Below are 20,152 nucleotides of genomic sequence, written 5' to 3'. Positions count from 1 at the left end.
GCACTCAGCAAAACATACTGCATATCTGTGTGAGGACACTACCTGGGTGTTGCTGAGATGTTTATCTGTATTTTTTAAAGAGCCCCTCCAGACATGTATTAAGACATATAAAAAAATACTCTACTTGGAACAATAATGTATGTCTGATAAAATCCTTAAAATGGCATCTAGTCTGGTCTGAACACAGTAATCATACTCAGGTGCAGACCAAAGCCACCATACCAAGACCCTTTATAGGAGGTGGTCTCGGTTTGTTTGTTTGTGGTGGGAACGTAATCTGACTTTGATCCAATCCAACTACTAGGTATACTCTGCGAGTTTGAGCAAAATGGCTCCTGTAGCCAGGTGTGCTTTGCATGCTGGGATGCAGATGAGCGAATTTAACAATTGCTAACAACTAGCCAGAAAATTAATTGAGGTCCAACCTGGACTATTTCAACGTAATATGTTGTATTTGGCCAGTGGACCTTCTTCAGGACCTTCTTCCTGTGTTTACGGTCTTGCACCCGCCCCAGACACAACTGACCAATAAGTGGAGTGAACGTTCTCATGTGGCTTGTAGTGATGATTTTCAGTCGCTTGGATTTCTCTCTGTGTGAAAAGAAACTGAACCAAGTTTTCCAACTCATCCACTGATTTGGACCAGAGCAAACGAACAATAGGTTTAAAAACACCCTAAGATGGAGCTGTCCTTTCAAAGATACACAGCAACTGAACCAAACCCAAACAGAGCCAAATGAACCTGAGGCCAGAAAAAGTAGTTCACACTCAGTATTTACTGAAGTGCTGGCTACAATGTGTTTTAAGCCCGTTTTAAGAGCTTATACAACTCTGAGCCTGTTGGGAAAATCCTTAAATATGAAATTGGCAGATAACCTGTCAAAATTCAAAATTTTAGCTGCATCTAGGCAAACATTCAATGGTCTTAATGTAACAGGCACAATCTGTGCTTTGATGAAGAAATATTGGGTAATATGTTGTGTTTCGGCTATATTTGCTCCTGTGAGACAGTCCTTGTATCCTCTTAGGTTCTACCCACTGAGACTTTTGCACAGAGCCATAAACTGAGTTGAACTAGAAAGTGTGGAACCTAGACCTACCTCTGTTAGATCAAAACCTGATATGAGCCTGTTTTTGGAGGGTTGGGTCTATCTGAAGACCTGTATTACACACCAGTCTTTCTTTGGAGCTGTCAGTTCCATTTTCTATCTTTCAAATTTGAAAACACAAAACCCTGAAACTGCAGGTTCAGTGCACAAGTTTCCACTTCACTACAAGTGCATCTCTTAACCACTTAGACGAAGCAGGGAGGCAGACTTGTCAAATGCAACCTCAGATACCCACAGGTCTGTTTGAATCCCATCTGTGCTAGCAATAGATAGACCAGTAGATGATGTTGAAGAGGATGTAAGATCCAGGAAAGATGACCCGTGAGTACTTGTCTATGGCGTGTGTGTCGATCCAGACGTTGCTGTAGGCGCTGGAGCCAACATGGCCAGTGATAGGGTCACTCTCCATTGCCAGCTGCACCAGCATCCTCTCCCGCTTCACCCCATTCTCTTCTGGCATGCCGTAGTTCCCTGTGTTGTTGGCATCCACCTCACTGTAGCTAGCTGACATCATGCCAGGATGGGCTATACCACAGGTACACGGCAGCTGCAAGTAAACAAAAATAATTAAAGACTCATGCTGTGTTCACGATCTTTCAGTTGCTGTTAAAATACCATCTTGTTTTTGTTTTTTCAGTTCTTCACACACGTTTTACCTTAAAGCCATTATCTGGAGAATGTTTATGTCTTAAAAGTTTTTGATTTTAATAAAAAATGTGCTTTGCTGTCTGCTTAAGTACTTTTTTAACACACAACACATTTTTAAATTGTGAGATGAAACTATTACTCAGGCATATGTACATCATCTCGGTGTCTATGAGCTTAGAGATGACTGACTGACTCACCCTATCTCTGAGTTTCCTCTCCTTACGTTCTTGCAGTGTAGACAGGTAGTTGACAGCAGCATACTCGATCACTGACAGGAAGACAAAGACAAAACTGACCCAGAGGTAAATATCCACAGCTTTGATGTAGGAGACCCTGGGCATGGAGGCGTTGACTCCAGTGATGATGGTAGACATGGTGAGCACTGTGGTTATACCTGAAGCATAGGAAGAACAGAATATCAGGTCAGAGCAGCTGAAAGGAGGCTCATATATGATGTTCGGGTAATGGTGATAAAGAAAAGCAAAGATAACAACTAAGAAGAAACATTTGTCTGCGATGAGAATACTATCCCTTCTCTTCAAGAAGCTGTAGCTTCACCTTATGTGATGAAAATAAAATTCTGGTGTGTATGTACAAATATTGACCCACACAAAGTGCAGAATCAACATTTGAGTTGACTAAAAACTTAATAACATTCAAAGTTTAAATCTTGCTGCCATTTGAAGATTATGGAAGTCCAGTGCTGCTAATATTAAAATCAAATAATTTAATTAAATCGAAAGATCATTTTCCATTTGTGGAAACCTGATGTATGACAAAAATAACATAAACAAGGCTAAGAGTCAGTCACAGCCATGCTATTGACTCTGAGACTCTTTTTATGTACAGTGGTGCTTTGAGCTAAATGCTAACATCAGCATGCTAACATGCTCACTGTGTTAACATGCTGATATTTAGCAGGTAATGTCTTAGTTTACTGTGTAAGTATGCTAACAGTAGGTGAGCCTGATGGGAATGCCACTAGTTTTGCAGATATTTGGTCAGAAACTGAGGTACTGGAGAAAAAAAGTTTTGACCTGATGATGGCGCTAGAGGAGAAGTCAGAGGATCACAGGTCAATGCAATTCTTCCTGAGAGAAACATTAACATCTGATGCTTGCAGCTAGATACATTTTACTAAAATTAAAAAATGTCAACCCCATTTATTTGGAATTCATTTATGAATTAATATAAGTGATTCTTACAGTATCTGTTCTACTGTATGAAAGCCTCCTTCAGTTCATTCAAATCTGCAGCATCAGTAATATGTTGATACATCTGCAGCCTCTAATTTGAGAAGTGCTGCGCCAGACGCAGTACCATTACACATGGCTGTCCACGTGTTTACCTTCAATAAATCACTTGAAAACAGCACACCCAACAAACATCAGTCTAGTTGGATATAGTAACTCAATATTCTGCCTGTTTTTTTTTGTTTTTTTTTACCAAAGCTCATCAATCCTGTGCATCATAGCCTCCTTCCCACCTTTATTTTTGATAAAAGTGGCATGTCATGTTTTATTCTTGAAACACATCATGGTATAAATGTACTATGTGCAAATGTTCAAATTGCACTGAACTGAAGCGATAACTTCACCAACATTATTCATTTCTATCTTCATTGTACTAATGAAAAAATAGACCCACACCATCTGCCTCTGGCTGCAGATTTATGGTCTCTCTGATCTATACACCTTCAACCAGCCCTTTTGTACTTTGCACTGCTGCACATACATGAACCAAAATAGCAGGTGAGCATGGAGATGCCCACACAGTCAGTGCACCCAACACCTACCACCTTGCACTGGTCATTGCTCTTGGTTAAAATAGGGCCAAAAGTCTGAAAAACTGTCCAAACCAATTCATCAGTTAACTAAGAAGTTAGTCACCAACAATGGACAGGACTCTCACCTAACGGCACTCTAGCAGGGACGGCCCTGCGGTCGATCCAGAAGGACACCCAGGACAACATTACCATCAGAGTGGCAGGGAAGTAGGTCTGCAGCAGGAAAAAGAAGATGTGACGCCGCAGAGTGAAGTTGATGTACAGACGGTTGTACCAGCCTGGAGAGGAGATAAAGTTAGAAGTTACATATCCCAGAGAGACTGTAGGCTTACATTTAAAATAGCTCTGCACTCATAACTCTGTTAGTACCTGTGCTGCTGTAGAAGGCCAGCTTGGTGGTGGTGTGGAACTCCTGAATGAGGAACTGAGAGAGAGATATTCTCTCGTCTGTGTTTAATGAGCGGTTCCCTTCCTTCCAGTACAACATTAGGTCATCATCTGTGTACGCATCTGGAGGGACAAAGAGCATAAACTAAATATCAGTGGCACACGTGAAAATAACATGATAAGTGAAGACCCTGTACAACAATAGATGGAGAGAGTGCTAAAAAACACCCTCCAGTCTCCAATGTATTCAACAGTGTTCACAGGTGTACACTTAATATCAATTTTATTTATTATATTTATATTTTGCCAGTGTATTCAGAAAGGAATGAAAACAGGACAGAAAGATAAATCTTATCAGAATGTAGCTGGCTGTAGGAGAAGATAATCAAACTTGATCACATCAGTCACTTACAGCTTTCTATCTCCAAAGAGCATGTCTGTGTGTCGAGAGGAAAGCGACTCAGGTCCATGCTGCACATGGATGTGACCGTCACCCTGCAGTACAAGACAAAACAATTAGCTGTTGTAGTATAATTAAAATTTCTAGAGAGAGAAAACACCATGTATGAGATGTAAGCTTGATATTTCTTTTTAAAAATGCAGTAAATAATGTTTAAAACTGCTCCATAGCACAAAGAGGGCGCTAAGATGAGCTAACAAGGTTCATGTGGGAATATGTGTTTTCATGTTCTCTTTGGCAGCCTTTATGTCATCTGACAAACTTTGCTGTCATAAAGAAATTCAATAAGCAAACTCATGGCCCTTTTCAACTGCAGGAAGAAGCCTTTTCAGGAACTCAGAAATTTGACCTGCATAGAAGCTAGTTCCAGTTTTGGTTTCTGATGTTCTCGCCCCCCCCCCCAAAAAAAAGTCTCTTGTCCCAAGATTTCTAATGGCCCAGAAACTCAGGGTGGAGTATGCAGTGCTGAATGTCACTGCCTGCTCCAACATTAGCCTTGAGGCCGCAAACCAGCAGTGGTTGTCACTAGTACCAATATCAAATTACATATTAAAACAGTTCACTTCCTATCTGGCGAAGCTGCTTTTCTACCTCTGTATGTCTCCTTTCCACTATCAAACATCACACACAGTAGTCACATACAGCTTGTTCTCAATCTAATTTAGCTCATCTTTGCAGTTCTTCAGAAGCAGTAAAAATGTAAACAGGGATGCACCAAAACAACTTGTAATACTTGATGTAGTCTCTAGAGCTCATTAGTTCCTGTTATTTGGTTTAAAAACCACAATGGACACTGAAAGTAGGAAAATGTAATTGGTAGAGTCTTGCATCAAAAGGTTACTGCTCTGCAGTCACCTCTCAAGTATAGTGTACAATCCAAAACTGGCATGAGAGTGCAAATTTTAAGTTTAAGACGTGTTTCTTCTCTAACAAAAATAAAAATGAATGCAGTAAATGAAAGCAAATATGGATTTATTGATCCATGTTGTCTATACAAAGTAAACTGGCTCAAAAATAAAAAATCTGATAGTACATATTATTTAATAGTACATCTTATTTATCTATTTATCTAATAGATTAATACAACCTTGTATCCATATATTCCACAACATAGTCAGAAAACTGTGCGGCTCCACTCTCGTCATGCAAACTACTAACTATATTCCTGTGTCAGTGTCCATCTACGGCAAATTCACCGGTCCTATCTTAAAGAGACATGAACATATTTCTCTCAATGAGTTTACAATAATAACACACATGCATAAAATTGTAAATAGTTAACACTACTAATTACTCTTATTGTATAGATTAAAACAAATGTAAGGAAAAACAATATGTAAATACCGTGTGACTGTAAAATATGAATTTGACCATCTAACCAGCTAAAGCCCCTTTTTGACTAAATAGTTCCAGGAACTAAGGAGCCACAGGAACTAAACTCAAGCACTTAATTTGGAACTAAATATCCTCGTCACTATCCTCGTCAATCTCTGACTTCATTGTGTTCCCCCACTTCTGAATCCAAACCTATACCCTTGCCAATGGTTCTTTGGCCTTGGGCCTTGCATGGACTTTTCTAAATTTTGACCTCATTTCCATTGGTTGAAATGAAGGTAAGGTTCCTAAGTCACTGAAACGGTTCCTGGGCCCTATGGAAATGTTTTTAATTCCAGAAATGGGCTTGAAGACATTGGAAATCAACCTGTAACACAATGAGAAAGACTACACTATGATTTGGAAAGAGATTGGCAGTAATCTACATAACAGTACTGTATGTGATTTGTAGTAAACAGGATAAGCTATGCAAAACCTTATAGTTATGTGCAGTCCTACAAGAGCATACAAATTTACATAGCTTTCTGGGAATGTTGATGTTAAGCAGAGGCAGTAGCTGTTATTGAATGGGAGAAAGATGCTTATTTTCACCTACCAAGATTTTGGTGCTTTTGATTTGATGATAAATATTGTATAGTGCCCACTGACCTTCATATACATATGCTTGTCTAACCTTCAGCAGTGCATTATCCATCCATACTCGCAGGCAAATATTGTTTGGGTCAGGGGTTCCAGCACATGATAAATGAAAATACATAATCCAGCTCACAGGACAACAGAGGGCTATAGGGTCGGCAGGCGAGGTCTACAAATTGTCATCCTCACTCGCCAATCTGCCTTAGTCTGGAAAATCTCTAACCAGCACCAACCCCACACAGATTAACCCATGCCATGTGATGAGTATGCTTATATGTATTTATCATCATCAACAATAGTCTTCTCTCATACATATAGTATACATTCACCAAGTAGCAAAGCACCACAACTCACATCAAGATCAGGATCTCTGATTGTAAGAAAACCAGATCACAGACTTCACACAATCTGACTTTTGTTTGATTTAATTTAACAAGATATAGATTTATCAGACCATTTCTATTATGGTGTAGTAGCACCTTCTATGCTAACAGTGTGATATTTCCCATCAAAAGCTAAATGCAGATTTGCAGATGATGCTGTTGAATTTTGTTCGTGCCAGTCCATCAGCAAGGCAGTACTATGAGTGGTCACAACAGGAGGCAGATGGCCAGCTGTTATCATTTGCTAGGTTCTGTAATGTGGATTACAAAAACAGCTATCTTGGCTCCGGGCCTCATGTCGCTTGCCAAAATTAGAAGGTCATGCTCAGCAGTATTAACGGTTGTAATTGGCAGAACGTTATCCCCTTAAATACACAACTTGTACTGTGGCAGCTGGTGCCACTTTGTCTTTGTGGGACAGCCAATGGCAATTACATCCCTGAACACCCACTAACATCATAACCTGCCCCACTTAAAACGTATTACTTGTATGTAATGCACTAGTATCCGGTGTTAAAGAAGTCAGTGGAATATATTAAAGCTGTACTAGTCATATTTTTTCTTCTCCTAAGCTCTTTGGAGCATTTCAGCCTTTTTTTAGCTCATGGTTTTGGTAGCCTGCAACTTTACTGTTTTTTGATTCAGTCTCATCAACCTAGTTTCAGCAGCAGAAGGCTCCTGCTTTCAGTGAAAAAGCTCTAATAAACTCACTGCCCTGCCAAATGCTAGACAGAAGACACAGTTAGCAACTAGCTTGTGAACATAGTGGAGCATTTAGCAGCTAAAGAGCAGATATAAACCAGAAATGAACTGAGAATATTGGATTTACATTCATCAGGTGGACATGAACACCACTCAAAACAAATAGCCTTTTTTTTTAAACTGTAGGAAAATTTTGTGCAAGTCTTAATTTGCAGGGCTAATTAAAGGTTTAGCGTTTAGGTTTAGTAAATTGTGTCCTCATAACCCTTAAAAACGCAATCTGGCTTTAAGCTTTAAGAATACTCCAGCAAGAATCAATGCAGCAGAGGCTGAGATATCCCTTAGTTTTGTTCTTGGACTAAAAGTTAAGGATAAGCTTCAAAAACATATTCCTACATTTCCCATGATGCACATCAATAGCGTATTTCATTAGACCTCCCCTTTCTGGTAAACGCCCACATCTTTCAAAGTCCACACCACCAATTTGTAAGTCAGTTATTAATTTGTAGTCCTCAAGCCCACACCCTTATAGAGGTGTGATGTCACTTCAGTTATTTTCTCAGACTTGACAAAGCTCCTCCAGAGCCATGAAAGACATTATACACACACAGGCTGGGTAGTAGGCTACTGCCCATGACAAGTAAATTGAATTTAATTTATAAAATTGGTAGTGTGCCTCTTTAACTACATGCTGCCCCTGTATGATCAACAACTTTACAAAATTATTCAGTCAATTGTGTCACTTAACCACTTTGCTTTACTCTGATCTGGCATTACAGTTTTGTCATTTCTACAGTTCAATCAGACAAACTTATCAACTTAAGTCAACTTAATCAACAATATCAAAAACAGTACATATGGAAGAAGCTGGGGGGGTGGAAAGAACTCAGATGGGCTGCAACTAACCATTATTTTCCTGACTGAATAATCTGTTGAATCTTCTTGATTGTTTTGTCTATAAAACAATGAAAAATGATCAAAATATCCTATTGAATGTCTTGTTTTGTTCAACAAACAGTCCGAACCCCCAAATATTCAATCTACAATAATGTAACACCAAGAAAAGCAGCACATTCTCAAATTTAAGAGCCCGGAATCATTAAGTATTCCGCATTTTTGTTGGAAAAATTACTTGTTAATTGTTGATTACTTTTTAATCGATTATCAAAATAGTTAATATGCAGATTCATTTTCTGTTGTTTGACTAATCGATCAATTGTTGCAGCCTTAGAGAAGTGTGAGGTTATAATGGATGCACTTGTATGAATATGAGTGGATGTGACTAGTCAGCTGGTAGCCAAGCAACTGATGGTTAAGCAGGAATGAAGCAGCTAATGCAAGTGTGACTTCAGAACTCTGCCAAATGCTGTGCTCCATTCAAAGAAAGCAAATATCTGGATTTCATCTCATTTGAAGTACTTGAGTTTTTAATTAGTTGAGACCAGACTATAACATTATTCATGTTAAATCCTGATTAAACAGTCTCTCTCAGTTGTTTCATACATTGGGGGTAGAATTACCTGAGGCTGTAGAGGACTTTGCCATCTGGGTAGACTCTCAGCATGACATTGTCAGTGGTGGTGTCATGTGTGAAGGACTTCTTAGAGTGGACAAAAAACATGTCAGGTACCCAGATCTTCTTTACCAGGCGGCCGTCAAAGGTCATGCTCTGGTTCTTGTTGCTTCGGAAGGATAGACGTTCATCTTTCCAGTAGTGCCTCAGATACAAGGTCATAGTAAAGTCCTTAAACAAGAAAAGAAATGTTTGTTGCAGCACTATCTCAACTAACAACATACATAAAATGTCACAATACAGTCCAGACATACCATATCAACCTCTGAAATAGCATCCAGGCTTTCAACCTGAACGTCAACTCCAACTGGGACTGCAGGCCCTAGAAAAATATAGAGCAGTTTACAAAGATGTATTAACCTGCAATTTACAGTAGTGTCAACAGTACCGATAAAAACAGCAGTGCAGATGTAGCCCAAGTGCCTCATCCAGTGTTATTTGGATTATCTGTTAATTTGGAGGTCATGACTGCTTTTTATGCCAGTGCTTTTTGCTACAAACAATGACTTCTGCTCCCATTCCTCCAAATCCCCATAAAAGCAGTTGGGTGTAGATTTCCCAAAAATGGCACAGAGCCAGTGGAGTGAGTACTCTAATCCTACTTTACATTATAGTGCAGGCAACTTTTTTTTTTAGCAGGGCTCCAGATTGTCTACATTTTGATACAATTATGGTGGGGACAAACAAGTATATAATGACACAAATAAAGCTGATGTTAAACTGAGTTGCAGTGTGAAGGTTGGGTGGGCGGGTATGTGAAAAGAATTTACCATCTGCTATTTAAAGCTGCTGTGAGGAGATAAAAATAAATTTAATTAAAACATACAGTATGTATTGTGGTTGTGTTTTCAAGCACAGTCAAGTTCATTGCAATTACATTTAGATTAATCTACATACAGTATATGAAATGAAATATACACAGACTCAACAGATAACCAGTTAAAAACGACTAATGTGCACACATAAAAACATAAGGATAAATTAAAAGTGCATTTTGATGATGCCCCACTGACATTTTTGGGGGGCTATTTTATTCCTTTAACAGACAGACAGTAGAGAGACAGTAGGAAACGAAGGCAGAGAGAGATGGAGAATAACATGCAACAAAGTTCTGCAGCCGGAATTGAACCACAGACATTGCAGTTACAGTTTTCGGCATACCATGGTGTGTCCCACCTGACATTTTTACTGCACCCAGGCCTGAGAGGCTAAATCTGTCCCTGCTTTCATCACACAAAGGTCAGAACAGCAATGCTTTTCCTCCAAACAGGATACAGTGTGAAGTTGCTCTAATGTAACTTAATAGCAAGGTGAAAAAAAGTGTTTTATTTATGTTTCAAGTCTGTTGCACCTCTGACCACACTCAGCATCACTGATGGATGGCGAGCCTTAGTGACTTTGATTAAATGGGAGCAGTAACAGGGAGCTGGTGGAGAGTCATGAAAAGTGAAGTGTTATCATTAACCCAACTTACACACTGTTGTTCCAGTCTCCATCACAAACAAGCTGATTGATTGTTCCCATTTCAACATGGAACAGTGGAACTACACTGAATACATTAATGTAATACCCCAAATGCATAAAAGTATAGAAGAAAACAGATGTACAAACATCTCCAAACAACACCCTGGCATGTTCAGATACTGTAAATGCAGATGGAGAAGCATTTTCCAGCCTTTATACAGAGTCAGAGATTTAGTAATAATTTTAAAAATATCACAAGTTTAAATTTGATATGTTACAGTGAATAAAGACATGCTATCTGCATGCAGACTACAAAATAAAATATATATATATGATTTTTGCAGAGGACTGTTGAAATATTTGCTGTAATGCACTTTGCATTGAAAAACACTAACATTTAGAATAAGAAACATGCAGTAACTAATTAAACCCAATCCAGCTCACATTCCCTGATGTAATTAAGAGCAGTAAAGACTGCCAGTAACTGAGTGAAGGCTTTCCAGGAACTGCACTGGGATTCATTTGAGATTTCGAATATATAGGGGAAATGCAAGTGTGAGAATTGAAAAAGCACACAGATTCAGGCTTTGAGCCGTGCTAATGTGGCAGATTAAGATGGGAGTTATTGAATTAATCACATTAATCACTGGCCCACAGCAGCATGGCTCAGACATAATCCTACTCTGTTATGTCATCTCTTCAAGCCAGCGTTGGACACTCCCACTTCCCCCATTTAAATGAGTGTATAGATCTGGCTGCGTGGGTTGGGTTTAGGCGTAAAGTCTCAAATAACACTCCATGCAGTTAATGACTTGTCTGGACACTGAATTACAAACCGAAGCATCTTTGAACAGAGAACATCATCTACTGCTCCATTTAGTTCAGAGAGATGAATCTCCTTACCTCCAAATCCTGGTCGCATTGTGAAGTCATGGTCGTCTATCCTCAGCAGCTGCTCTGACTTTGTACCCCAGGTTTTGGTCATGTCTGGACTCCTTTTGTAGATAGGACTGATGGAAATAGATGGAAAACAACATTTCAAGAGTTAATATCCACATCAATATGAACATCCAACATGGTGCGTTATATTAATACAATTCTTTGTTCTTGTACAATATTTTTTAAACATTAACAACTCTTTTCACTCACTTAAATATATTTTTACTTACTTAATTAATACTTAATTTTTATTGTAAAATTTAATTTACATTATACACAATCAATTGTCTTTTGTGGTACTTGTATTTTCTCTTAAAAAAATATATATATTTTTTTTTTATACTTGACCCTATTTTTTGATTGTAATGCATCACAACTTGCAGGCAAATTTCTTGTATGTGCCAGCCTACTTGGCAATAAACCTGTTTTGATTCTGACTCTGATTCTGAGTCTGATGAAGTTTAGGGTCTCTAAAAAAGATGAACAATTCTGAAATTCTACTATTCTGTCTTCTCACAAGACATGATGTTCTTTAAATGCTTTCTAATGTGCACTAAGTTTGTTCTATCAGTCCTTTTGTAAAATTACTGAATTGTATGTGAAACCTTTTTTGCTATTTCTGTCAAGCTGATCTAATCTTTACAAAATGTTGCACTTGGCTTACAGTACATTCTCCTGTATTATGGCTACTACACCACTAACACAGTGCTTCAGTGGTGAAAATTCAAATCCAATGTCAAAGGAGCTGGTAATCCAGCCTTGGGTTTACACGTGTACTTAATAAAGTGGCCACTGAGTGTAATTTGCCCCAATTGTTTGAACATCATTGATAGATGCTTCCAGCTACATTTACTACTGGAAAATCACTCTTGTGCTATTCAGGAGCTACACCAGGGTTAATGAGCTTTTCAGTATATTGTACAACTGATGTTCTCCCAGCAGTTTGATTGCATGCATTGTAGCTTGTTGTCATCTTACTGACTTCATCCAGAAAATAATCAAATGAACTTTCTGATTCAGAAGGATAAGAATAGATTATATTGGGTTTAGCACGGAAGCAGCCCATCCTCCTCTCTAGATACTGCAAACAATAGTGTGATTAGAATGTTGACCATGTGCATTTAAATCCATTCATGCTGGTTTAATCTCTACTATAAGATTCTCCTGTCTAGCCTCGGTTATCACTCTAATTGGACTAAGAAAAGAAAAACACACACACACGTCATACCTGCCAATTTTGCGACCGGATCCTTCTGTTAGAGGCATTTCTCTTTTCGACCTGAAAGGAAAACAAACATTATGTAAGGTACTAAAAGTCCCTGTTGGACATTCCTGCTTGCATTTCCACCACATCTGAAGAACCGTGAAGATTATTACACAGATTGGATCCAAGATGAATTGAAAAACAACAGCGGCGATTGAAAATCAGTATTAACACACAAGGAAACAACAACACAGAGTCATCTTGTTGTTCTCTGATATTAATGTTGTGTGACTCTGATGTATGAATCATAGATGTAATGAATAAATGAAAAGGAGAAATGCAGAGGAGCAAAATGAAACTGAAAACTCGTCTCAGAGTGTTTGATGGTTATTTATTTCTGCTTTTGAACGAACGTAACTGCCATGAAAGAATCAGAAAATAACATGTTATTTCTCTCATTCACTCTCTTTTAACTCTTTTAATGTTAACAAACAAAGTGAAATGTCCTCCTCTCGTCCTAATATCCATACTCAAGGGCGCTGGCCAAGGGGCCACTGGCCCCGCCACTTTACCCTCTTCCCACATTCTTTTTAAGTTTGCGAATCACTGTATCCCCACAAATGCCCCTATATTGCAACACTTATGGTAAAAAGGTGTTTCAAATATTCCCATCCACTCTAAGACATTAGGTCAAATAAAGCAGTGAAATGAAAGAATGTTTCTTAATTGGACGCTTACGCCCATAGGCAACACCTATTCTTAACATACAGCCAACCAGTCAGTCAACACTCATGCTTTGAATGTTCATGTGAATTGGTTAACAGATTATTGTGTTTAAAGGCTCATCAGAAAAATACTACACAGTGACTTGTAATACTCACAGACTGGACATTCATGATCCCCAGAGGATGAAGCCTAATGTTTGTGGTCACCTCAACTTTCATGGAGTGATTTCATCAGTATTTGTTTGCAAGAAATATCAAAATCAATTGAACAGATTGTTGTAATATTCACTGATTATGTGCATGCTCCCCAGAGGATGAACAGCTTCCATAATGGACACTCCCTGAGCCTTCCTGTAAGGCCACCATTGGTAAAAAAAAAAAAAAAAAAATCAGATTTGCCTGGAGGATTTGCATGAAATTCAAAAAACTAACAGGCAGACTTCCATGAAAATAGCTGAGTATGTTATTGCTCCCAGGGGATTAACCTTTGTGATTTTAATGACCTTTTGATCTTTTCTCTAGTGCTACTCACAAGAGGTTTTACTTGTGACCCCTTGTCATTGGCTGCATATTTGTGGACAGTTCCATCTTACAAGTGATTTTCCTCCTTTAAAACTTATAGATTATTAGATATTAGTTAGCGATCAGAAATGTTTAAACTATCCAGCATTTAAAATGAATTACTGGAATTACTGGAGGAGTCCCAATTCCCATGACCAGAACCAGTATCCCAAAGAACAGTAAGCGAGTGCTCCATTCACAGGAAGCTGGAATCACCAACGATGACCTATTGATTGATCTATGACCTATTGCCGAAAGATTTTTACCATGTCACCCACACTAGAAATGAAAGTGGTATGTTAGTGGTATGTTGGTCATTGTACTCAAAAGTACACATGGCTGACACTTAAGCTGTTGTGTCTGTCTTCGTCTCTGCGGTAAGCGTGCACACCCTGTGACAGATGTTGGAGAAAAGAGAGCATATTTCCGGGAGAAGTTAACTCCTTCAAACTGGAAGATTAGGCCATCATTTTTTTGGCAAAACTAATAGCAATACTAATAGTGCTTTTACACTGGATGCAGCCACACTGAGAAATGATTAAGCATCTGATGGAGGATGTAACACAGAGAGGTCAAAGAGCTGATGAGCAGCCAGGCCACCGTCTGGTTTGCTTCATTGCTTTTGAAACTAGAACCAAGTTGACTTTAGGATAGCGGGGAGGGTATTTACTATGCCTGTCGCAAATTACCGTCAAGGGTGCAAAATTTTGCGTCTCCACATTTAGTGGGGTATTTACTAAGACTACTAATGTAAATGAGCCCAGCTATAGTTCATTTGATTTACATAAAATGCAGCTAAGTAAGATTGGATGCCAGGCTGTTGCACATGTCTAGAAAGCAGTGGAGTGCGAAACTGACCTTTTCTGGTGCTGAACTTTAAATATCGGTTGAAGAGAAGACAGTTTTTAAACTGCAAGTGCAGTTAAATAGCTTGATATTGTCAGCTCAACAAAAGATCAGTGATTGAATGCCGTATGAAAAATCAGTGGGGGGATTTTGGTAGAATTTCAAACTTCTGACAAGATTATTGTTGTAAACAGATTAAAACAAAAGCCCAATATAACTGACTACTTAATAAAGAGCTATTGACGGCTTCTTCAGTCATGACACTTAGATGACACTGGACTGCAGCTGTTGTGTGCCATTAAAAGTCAGGAAACAGCATTAAAACAGGAGCCCACCAACAGAAAGGTAAAGTCATGAGAAATAATAGCTTGTTGCATTGCTGCTCTTTTGGCTTGCTTTGCATTTTTTTGTCTGTCTCACAACACTGGTTCTTTTAACCACAACCACAGTCTTTCTCTATCCTTATCCAAGTAGCTAAGCTAGTTGCTTTAAACTTAACCATAGTGTGCTGACAAATGTGGCGTCACATCAGATGTTATACTCACCTGGATGTACGCTCACCTGGGTCATATAGGAAGGCAATGACAAACTATACATTTTGTCATTCATTTTGGATGACTTGTCACATGTTTCTTGTCAAACAGTGAGCTCAAGACGAAGTGTAAGTTTCTGATGTGGTTGCTCCTCTGTTTTCCAGCTCAGCCACTGTCCCTGCTTGTGTTTGCAGTTCTTTTTATTCATAAACTTATATTGCCACATCTTTTTCTTGAGCTCACTGTTTGACAAGAAACATGCAACAAGTCATCAAAAATGAATGAAAATGCTAAAAATGCTATGCTACAAAGAGCATTCGAAAATCATACCCAGGATTTTTTCCCCTTTTGTTGAGTTAGACACACGTTTCCTTTCGTTAATTTTGTCAACTTTACAGCGAGACGATTAGAAATAAAATATAGCACATTTAAATAAATACTGCTGGACAGCGGCCTCTGCGGCAACAACTGGCCACAAATTGCATGGAGTTACAACTTCCAGGTCTGACAGGGGCCCAAGAAACATTTTTCCCACACACAATCATGGGGAAAACAGTGGATACATTTTTCTGAGTGTAACAACCCCTGTGAAATGACTCATTTCACTATCAGAATTTGAATCTGATCACATTTGGAAAGTCTACAAGGGCCACACAATTGAATTGTTTTATCCCCATTCAAGTTAGCTAAACTGGAAGTTAGCCGTCTCATCCAGCAGAAGTCTCTAGTGAATATGCTTTATGAGTGCATGGGGCTCATAGAGTCGTGTGCAGTATGTTCTTTACAGCGGGAAGTGACTTTTTTGGCTTCATGTGCCACTGAGCAGCTTTCAAAGGAATGAACGGGGCCCCACCTCTGACACTGTATCCAGTTATCTTTATACATCGATGAGTGGAATGGGTCCCCAAACAGGAAACAACAAACACGGTGTTATAGCAGACCAGGTAAGGCTGTAACAGCAAAAGGCTGGAGTGTATTGAACAGAGTCCATCCATCTACTCCCAGTGAAGCAAGATATGGCTTCAATATCAAAGGCAACTAAAAATAAAACTCCAGTTGTAGTCAGTCAGATCAACTGACCTTTCATAGGATGCAGAGCAGGAAAACAGATAACCTTTGACTCTGAATGTAAAAAAAAAAAAATCAAACATGTTTTACATTTGTGGTTTACTAAAAATTACATTTAATTGCTGGCCTTCCTTCCGCCTGGCTAACCTTTCTCAAAGGAACAACAATAGCAATAATTCAGAAAGCACATTAACACATTCAGATTACAGGTTACGTAATCAGAGTAAGTGATTTCTCTAACCAGGCACATGTCACCTTCTGTTGCTGTCAGCTTAAGACAGAGCTTTGATTATCAAGCATGTAGGAAGGCTCTGTCTGATTGTATACTGCAACACCTCAGCTATTAAAATAACAAAAACTGAGATAAGTCCTCTAGATCATTAGTGTTCAAAAACTCAGTATTGGATATACTGGTGTCATTGTTCTTGTACTGGAAGTTATCTCAGTGGTACACAACTATACTTTAAAATGCAGACACATGGTCATAATAGATCATTATAATAGGACTTTTATGGAGAGCAGAAGGTCTAAACACAAAAGAAAGATAAAATGAACTCAAATCAGGCAACCTCTTTCATACCCCAGACCCAGGGACCCCAAAGTTTCTAAGAAATTAAATAGAAAACTTGGATCAGCCTTGTGTCCAAATCTTGTCATAGCACCTTTAATATATAACAGTAATATTATGTACTCTCTAAAAATCACTGGGTTAAAAATTGATCCAGTGTGACAAATCATATAGTTAACCCGGTATAGTGTTGGTGCTATAATGACCCATAGCTTGTAAATTTTGAACCCAGTGATTTTTAGTGTGTATAATGTATATAGTGTGTATATGTATAATGATATGATTATAAAATATTATGTATTAATCATGCTTATGAATATGTATTTCATAATATTATGCTTACATGATGAATATTCTTAAATGCATTGAATGAACTTAGAGTGAAACTAACACAGGGGGCTCTCTGGTTAATCCAGCTCTGTAGCTGTTTAGAAGTTCTGCTCATGAAAACATTTGTGCTTCTGCCTTTATTGTCTTTTTTCACAGCAGAAAAGTAGACTTGTCATAGCAGGAGAAGCACAGATGTTACTAATAACATTAAGGGCGACTCTGTTCTATTCAAATGTCCAGTAAGTCATGACACTGTTTTACAGCGAGCCAGAATGTACAATACCATCACCCTGAAACAGAAGCAGCTAAATGGAATTCAGCCATCATTCATTTTATCATTTACACCCGTACTGTGAAAAAAGGTCTATTAGTAGATATTTTGCTAGTTGTTATTTTTTGCAGAGTTGTGAATAGAAGCTTTTAAAAGAATATCTGCTGCAACTGACTGATGCAATCCTCAAATAGGAATAAATAACATTACATCATCATGTCAGGAGCCGAGCCACAGAAAAAGAGCAAATCCTTTTGATTCCTTACAACAAAATGCAACAGTGTTGTGTTAATTTCATAACTCATGGGCTCCATGATGTCAGAAATCTGATTTTTCAGTGAAACAAGCAGAGACTCCTGAAAAACTGGAAACAACATTCAAGAAAATGATCTGAACTCTGAACTCAAGGGCTAATGTAGGAGAGCAAGCACAAGTTGATAAGTCTAACCACAAAATCATCAGACCAAGAGGAGGGAAATATTCATTTTAACAACTCAGAATCATGGGAAGTTTGAACATCTGCAATTCCATGGCAACGGAGAGAACCATGTAATAAGGTAGAAAATTCCAGAAAAAAGCCTGTAAGTGGATCTATTTCCAACATCCAGAAGGAACTGATAAAATCAGTGGTTTGATGTTGTATTAGAATCTTATTCATTTTGTAGTTTTTCCAAACGCAGATTAACTTGCATTAAGAACATTCTTGAATGATGCGCATTTTCTAGAAGCTGCAGTGACCTGCCCTTTGCCTTCCAAAATACTCAGTTTGTATAGAATTTCCTTAATCATTGTAAGCACGTTGGGAAAAAATGGCTACAATCTTTAGGCATTCAATTTGACTTGTTTTAATAAAACTGAGAGAAGATTTCAGACATTTTTATAAGATTATGAGTAGATGAAATGACAAATGTTCAGCTTTTATGCGTATTTACGCACGGCACAATTAGAAGCCAACCAAGCCTCATTTGGATCATTGTGAACTGACCTGATGTGTCTGTATGGCTGCAGTATTTGTCCTCTTATACGCGTCTGACCGGACACACCGACCACCCAAACCAGCAGGTGTAGCAGCGCAACATCCGTGTGCATGGTGTCCCCAGAGTCCCAGGCCTCTCTAAAAGTCTCAAAACTACAGGCTACTGCCAAAAGTTTTTGCGCACAGGGACCGCATTCCGCGCACGCTTCGCGCCGTAAACATAGTGAGATTGTATACATGGATCACACAGTATTTAATCTGACAGAGGAGGGGGGAAGCTATTTCGCCTTAACCCACAAATCCTCCGCGTCAGATGGCTGGGATTTGCTCTCCGTACGCTCGATGGAGTCTGAGCGGGAACACAGAGCACGTTTTTTCACTTAATTCACCTCCACATATACAGGTAAAATATGATATAGTGAAGGCAGCAGGTCACAGGGATTCTGCATGTCCACTCTTATATAAAATGTTTAATGATCAGGATGAGAAAAAAACCCTACATTGGATGAGTTATAGACCCTTTTTTCACCGGTGCATCAAGCTGATGGATCACTGTAAATCTAGACAATATGCAGAATATTAATGATTTTATATGTTTTATAATATAAAATATTTTAAGATATTTTCTTAATTAATTTGAAGTGATAGCTTTTTCATCTGAATCGCACCATTTAGTATATACATTAGATTTGAACAGCATGTTCCCAATTACCAATATGTATGGGAGTATGTAACCGTCTCTTAATCCGGGTTGAGTGTTCCTGTACTGAGGCTGAGTGCAGGTATGTCACTGAGGTTATACACTCCATCACCTCCATCACTGCATCACAAAGATATATGATTTTTTTGATAGTCTTTCTTACAATATTGTTAAACAGTGAGGTGGTACTGTAGTTAGAGTACTGCAGCCTGCTTTGGTCTTCATGTCATTTCCATTTCTTTGCTATCTGAGTTGTGAAGCTGCCTTTATAACCTACAGTAACATGCACTGTCATAAGTGCCTCACACCGCACCACACCCAACAAGGGTCAGACTGTTATATTGATACATATACGGTATAAATCAGGCCATTGATGACATTTTATTTTACTAGTATAATGGATAATGACTCTGCTACATGAATAGTCTGCAGTGTCTTTTCATCAGTGTTTAAATATTGATACAATATGTTGATGAATAAATCACAAGGATTTCATATAATAACATTTCAATGTGACAGAATTTCAGTGTTTCAGCCATATTTCGTATTTAGATACTGTTTAGTAAGTCTCTAAAGTTGGGGGAGGGGCTCATGAGACAGATTAATAGAATAGATTAGTGTTTTGGGGCATACCTCTGTTCACTTTCTTTCCAAAAGTGAGACGAGAAGATTGATATCAATCTCACTGCTACAGGATGGGTTCACAGTTTTTGAAGTCTTCAGTCAGACACCCATATGAAGACTGAAACACCTTTTGCTTGCTGTAATCATCTGTTGATACTGACCATTAAGAACTTACAATGTAAGTGATGGGGGACAAAATCCACAGTCCTCCTTCTGTGCAAAAATGTATTTCAAAGTTCATCTGAAGCTAATATGAAGTTTCAGCCATCTAAATTAGTCAAATTAAGTGGATATCTTTGCTTATCTTTGGAGCCTTTTAGTTCA

The 20,152-nt window shown here is 38.5% G+C and overlaps 1 protein-coding gene across 1 annotated transcript; it reads right to left on the bottom strand.

The window, feature by feature from the left end:
- Positions 1–1,312: 1,312 nt before the first annotated feature.
- LOC137169150 (gamma-aminobutyric acid receptor subunit rho-1-like) lies at positions 1,313–11,526 on the bottom strand. Its single transcript, XM_067572167.1, has 8 exons — positions 11,387–11,526; positions 9,274–9,341; positions 8,967–9,190; positions 4,343–4,425; positions 3,913–4,053; positions 3,669–3,821; positions 1,955–2,151; positions 1,313–1,656 (listed from the first exon to the last, which is right to left on the bottom strand). Exons 1-8 carry the CDS (start codon positions 11,466–11,468, stop codon positions 1,369–1,371), a joined length of 1,236 nt encoding a protein of 411 aa, XP_067428268.1. The 5' UTR covers positions 11,469–11,526; the 3' UTR covers positions 1,313–1,368.
- Between the last annotated feature and the right edge of the window lie 8,626 nt (positions 11,527–20,152).

This window comes from Thunnus thynnus, chromosome 18, assembly GCF_963924715.1.
Source record: "Thunnus thynnus chromosome 18, fThuThy2.1, whole genome shotgun sequence".
In the NCBI taxonomy this organism is placed as follows: domain Eukaryota; kingdom Metazoa; phylum Chordata; class Actinopteri; order Scombriformes; family Scombridae; genus Thunnus; species Thunnus thynnus.
The sequence above is the reverse complement of the archived record's forward strand: the minus strand, read 5'-3'. Positions and strand labels throughout refer to the sequence as shown.

Coding starts and splice junctions, on each gene's coding strand:
- LOC137169150 (XM_067572167.1), bottom strand. CDS start 11,468: ATGACCAAAACCTGGGGTACAAAGTCAGAGCAGCTGCTGAGGATAGAC. Junction 9,342..11,386: donor AATGCGACCAGGATTTGGAG/GTAAGGAGATTC, acceptor ATATTTTTCTAG/GGCCTGCAGTCCCAGTTGGA. Junction 2,152..3,668: donor CCCTGCTAGAGTGCCGTTAG/GTGAGAGTCCTG, acceptor CCTATGCTTCAG/GTATAACCACAGTGCTCACC.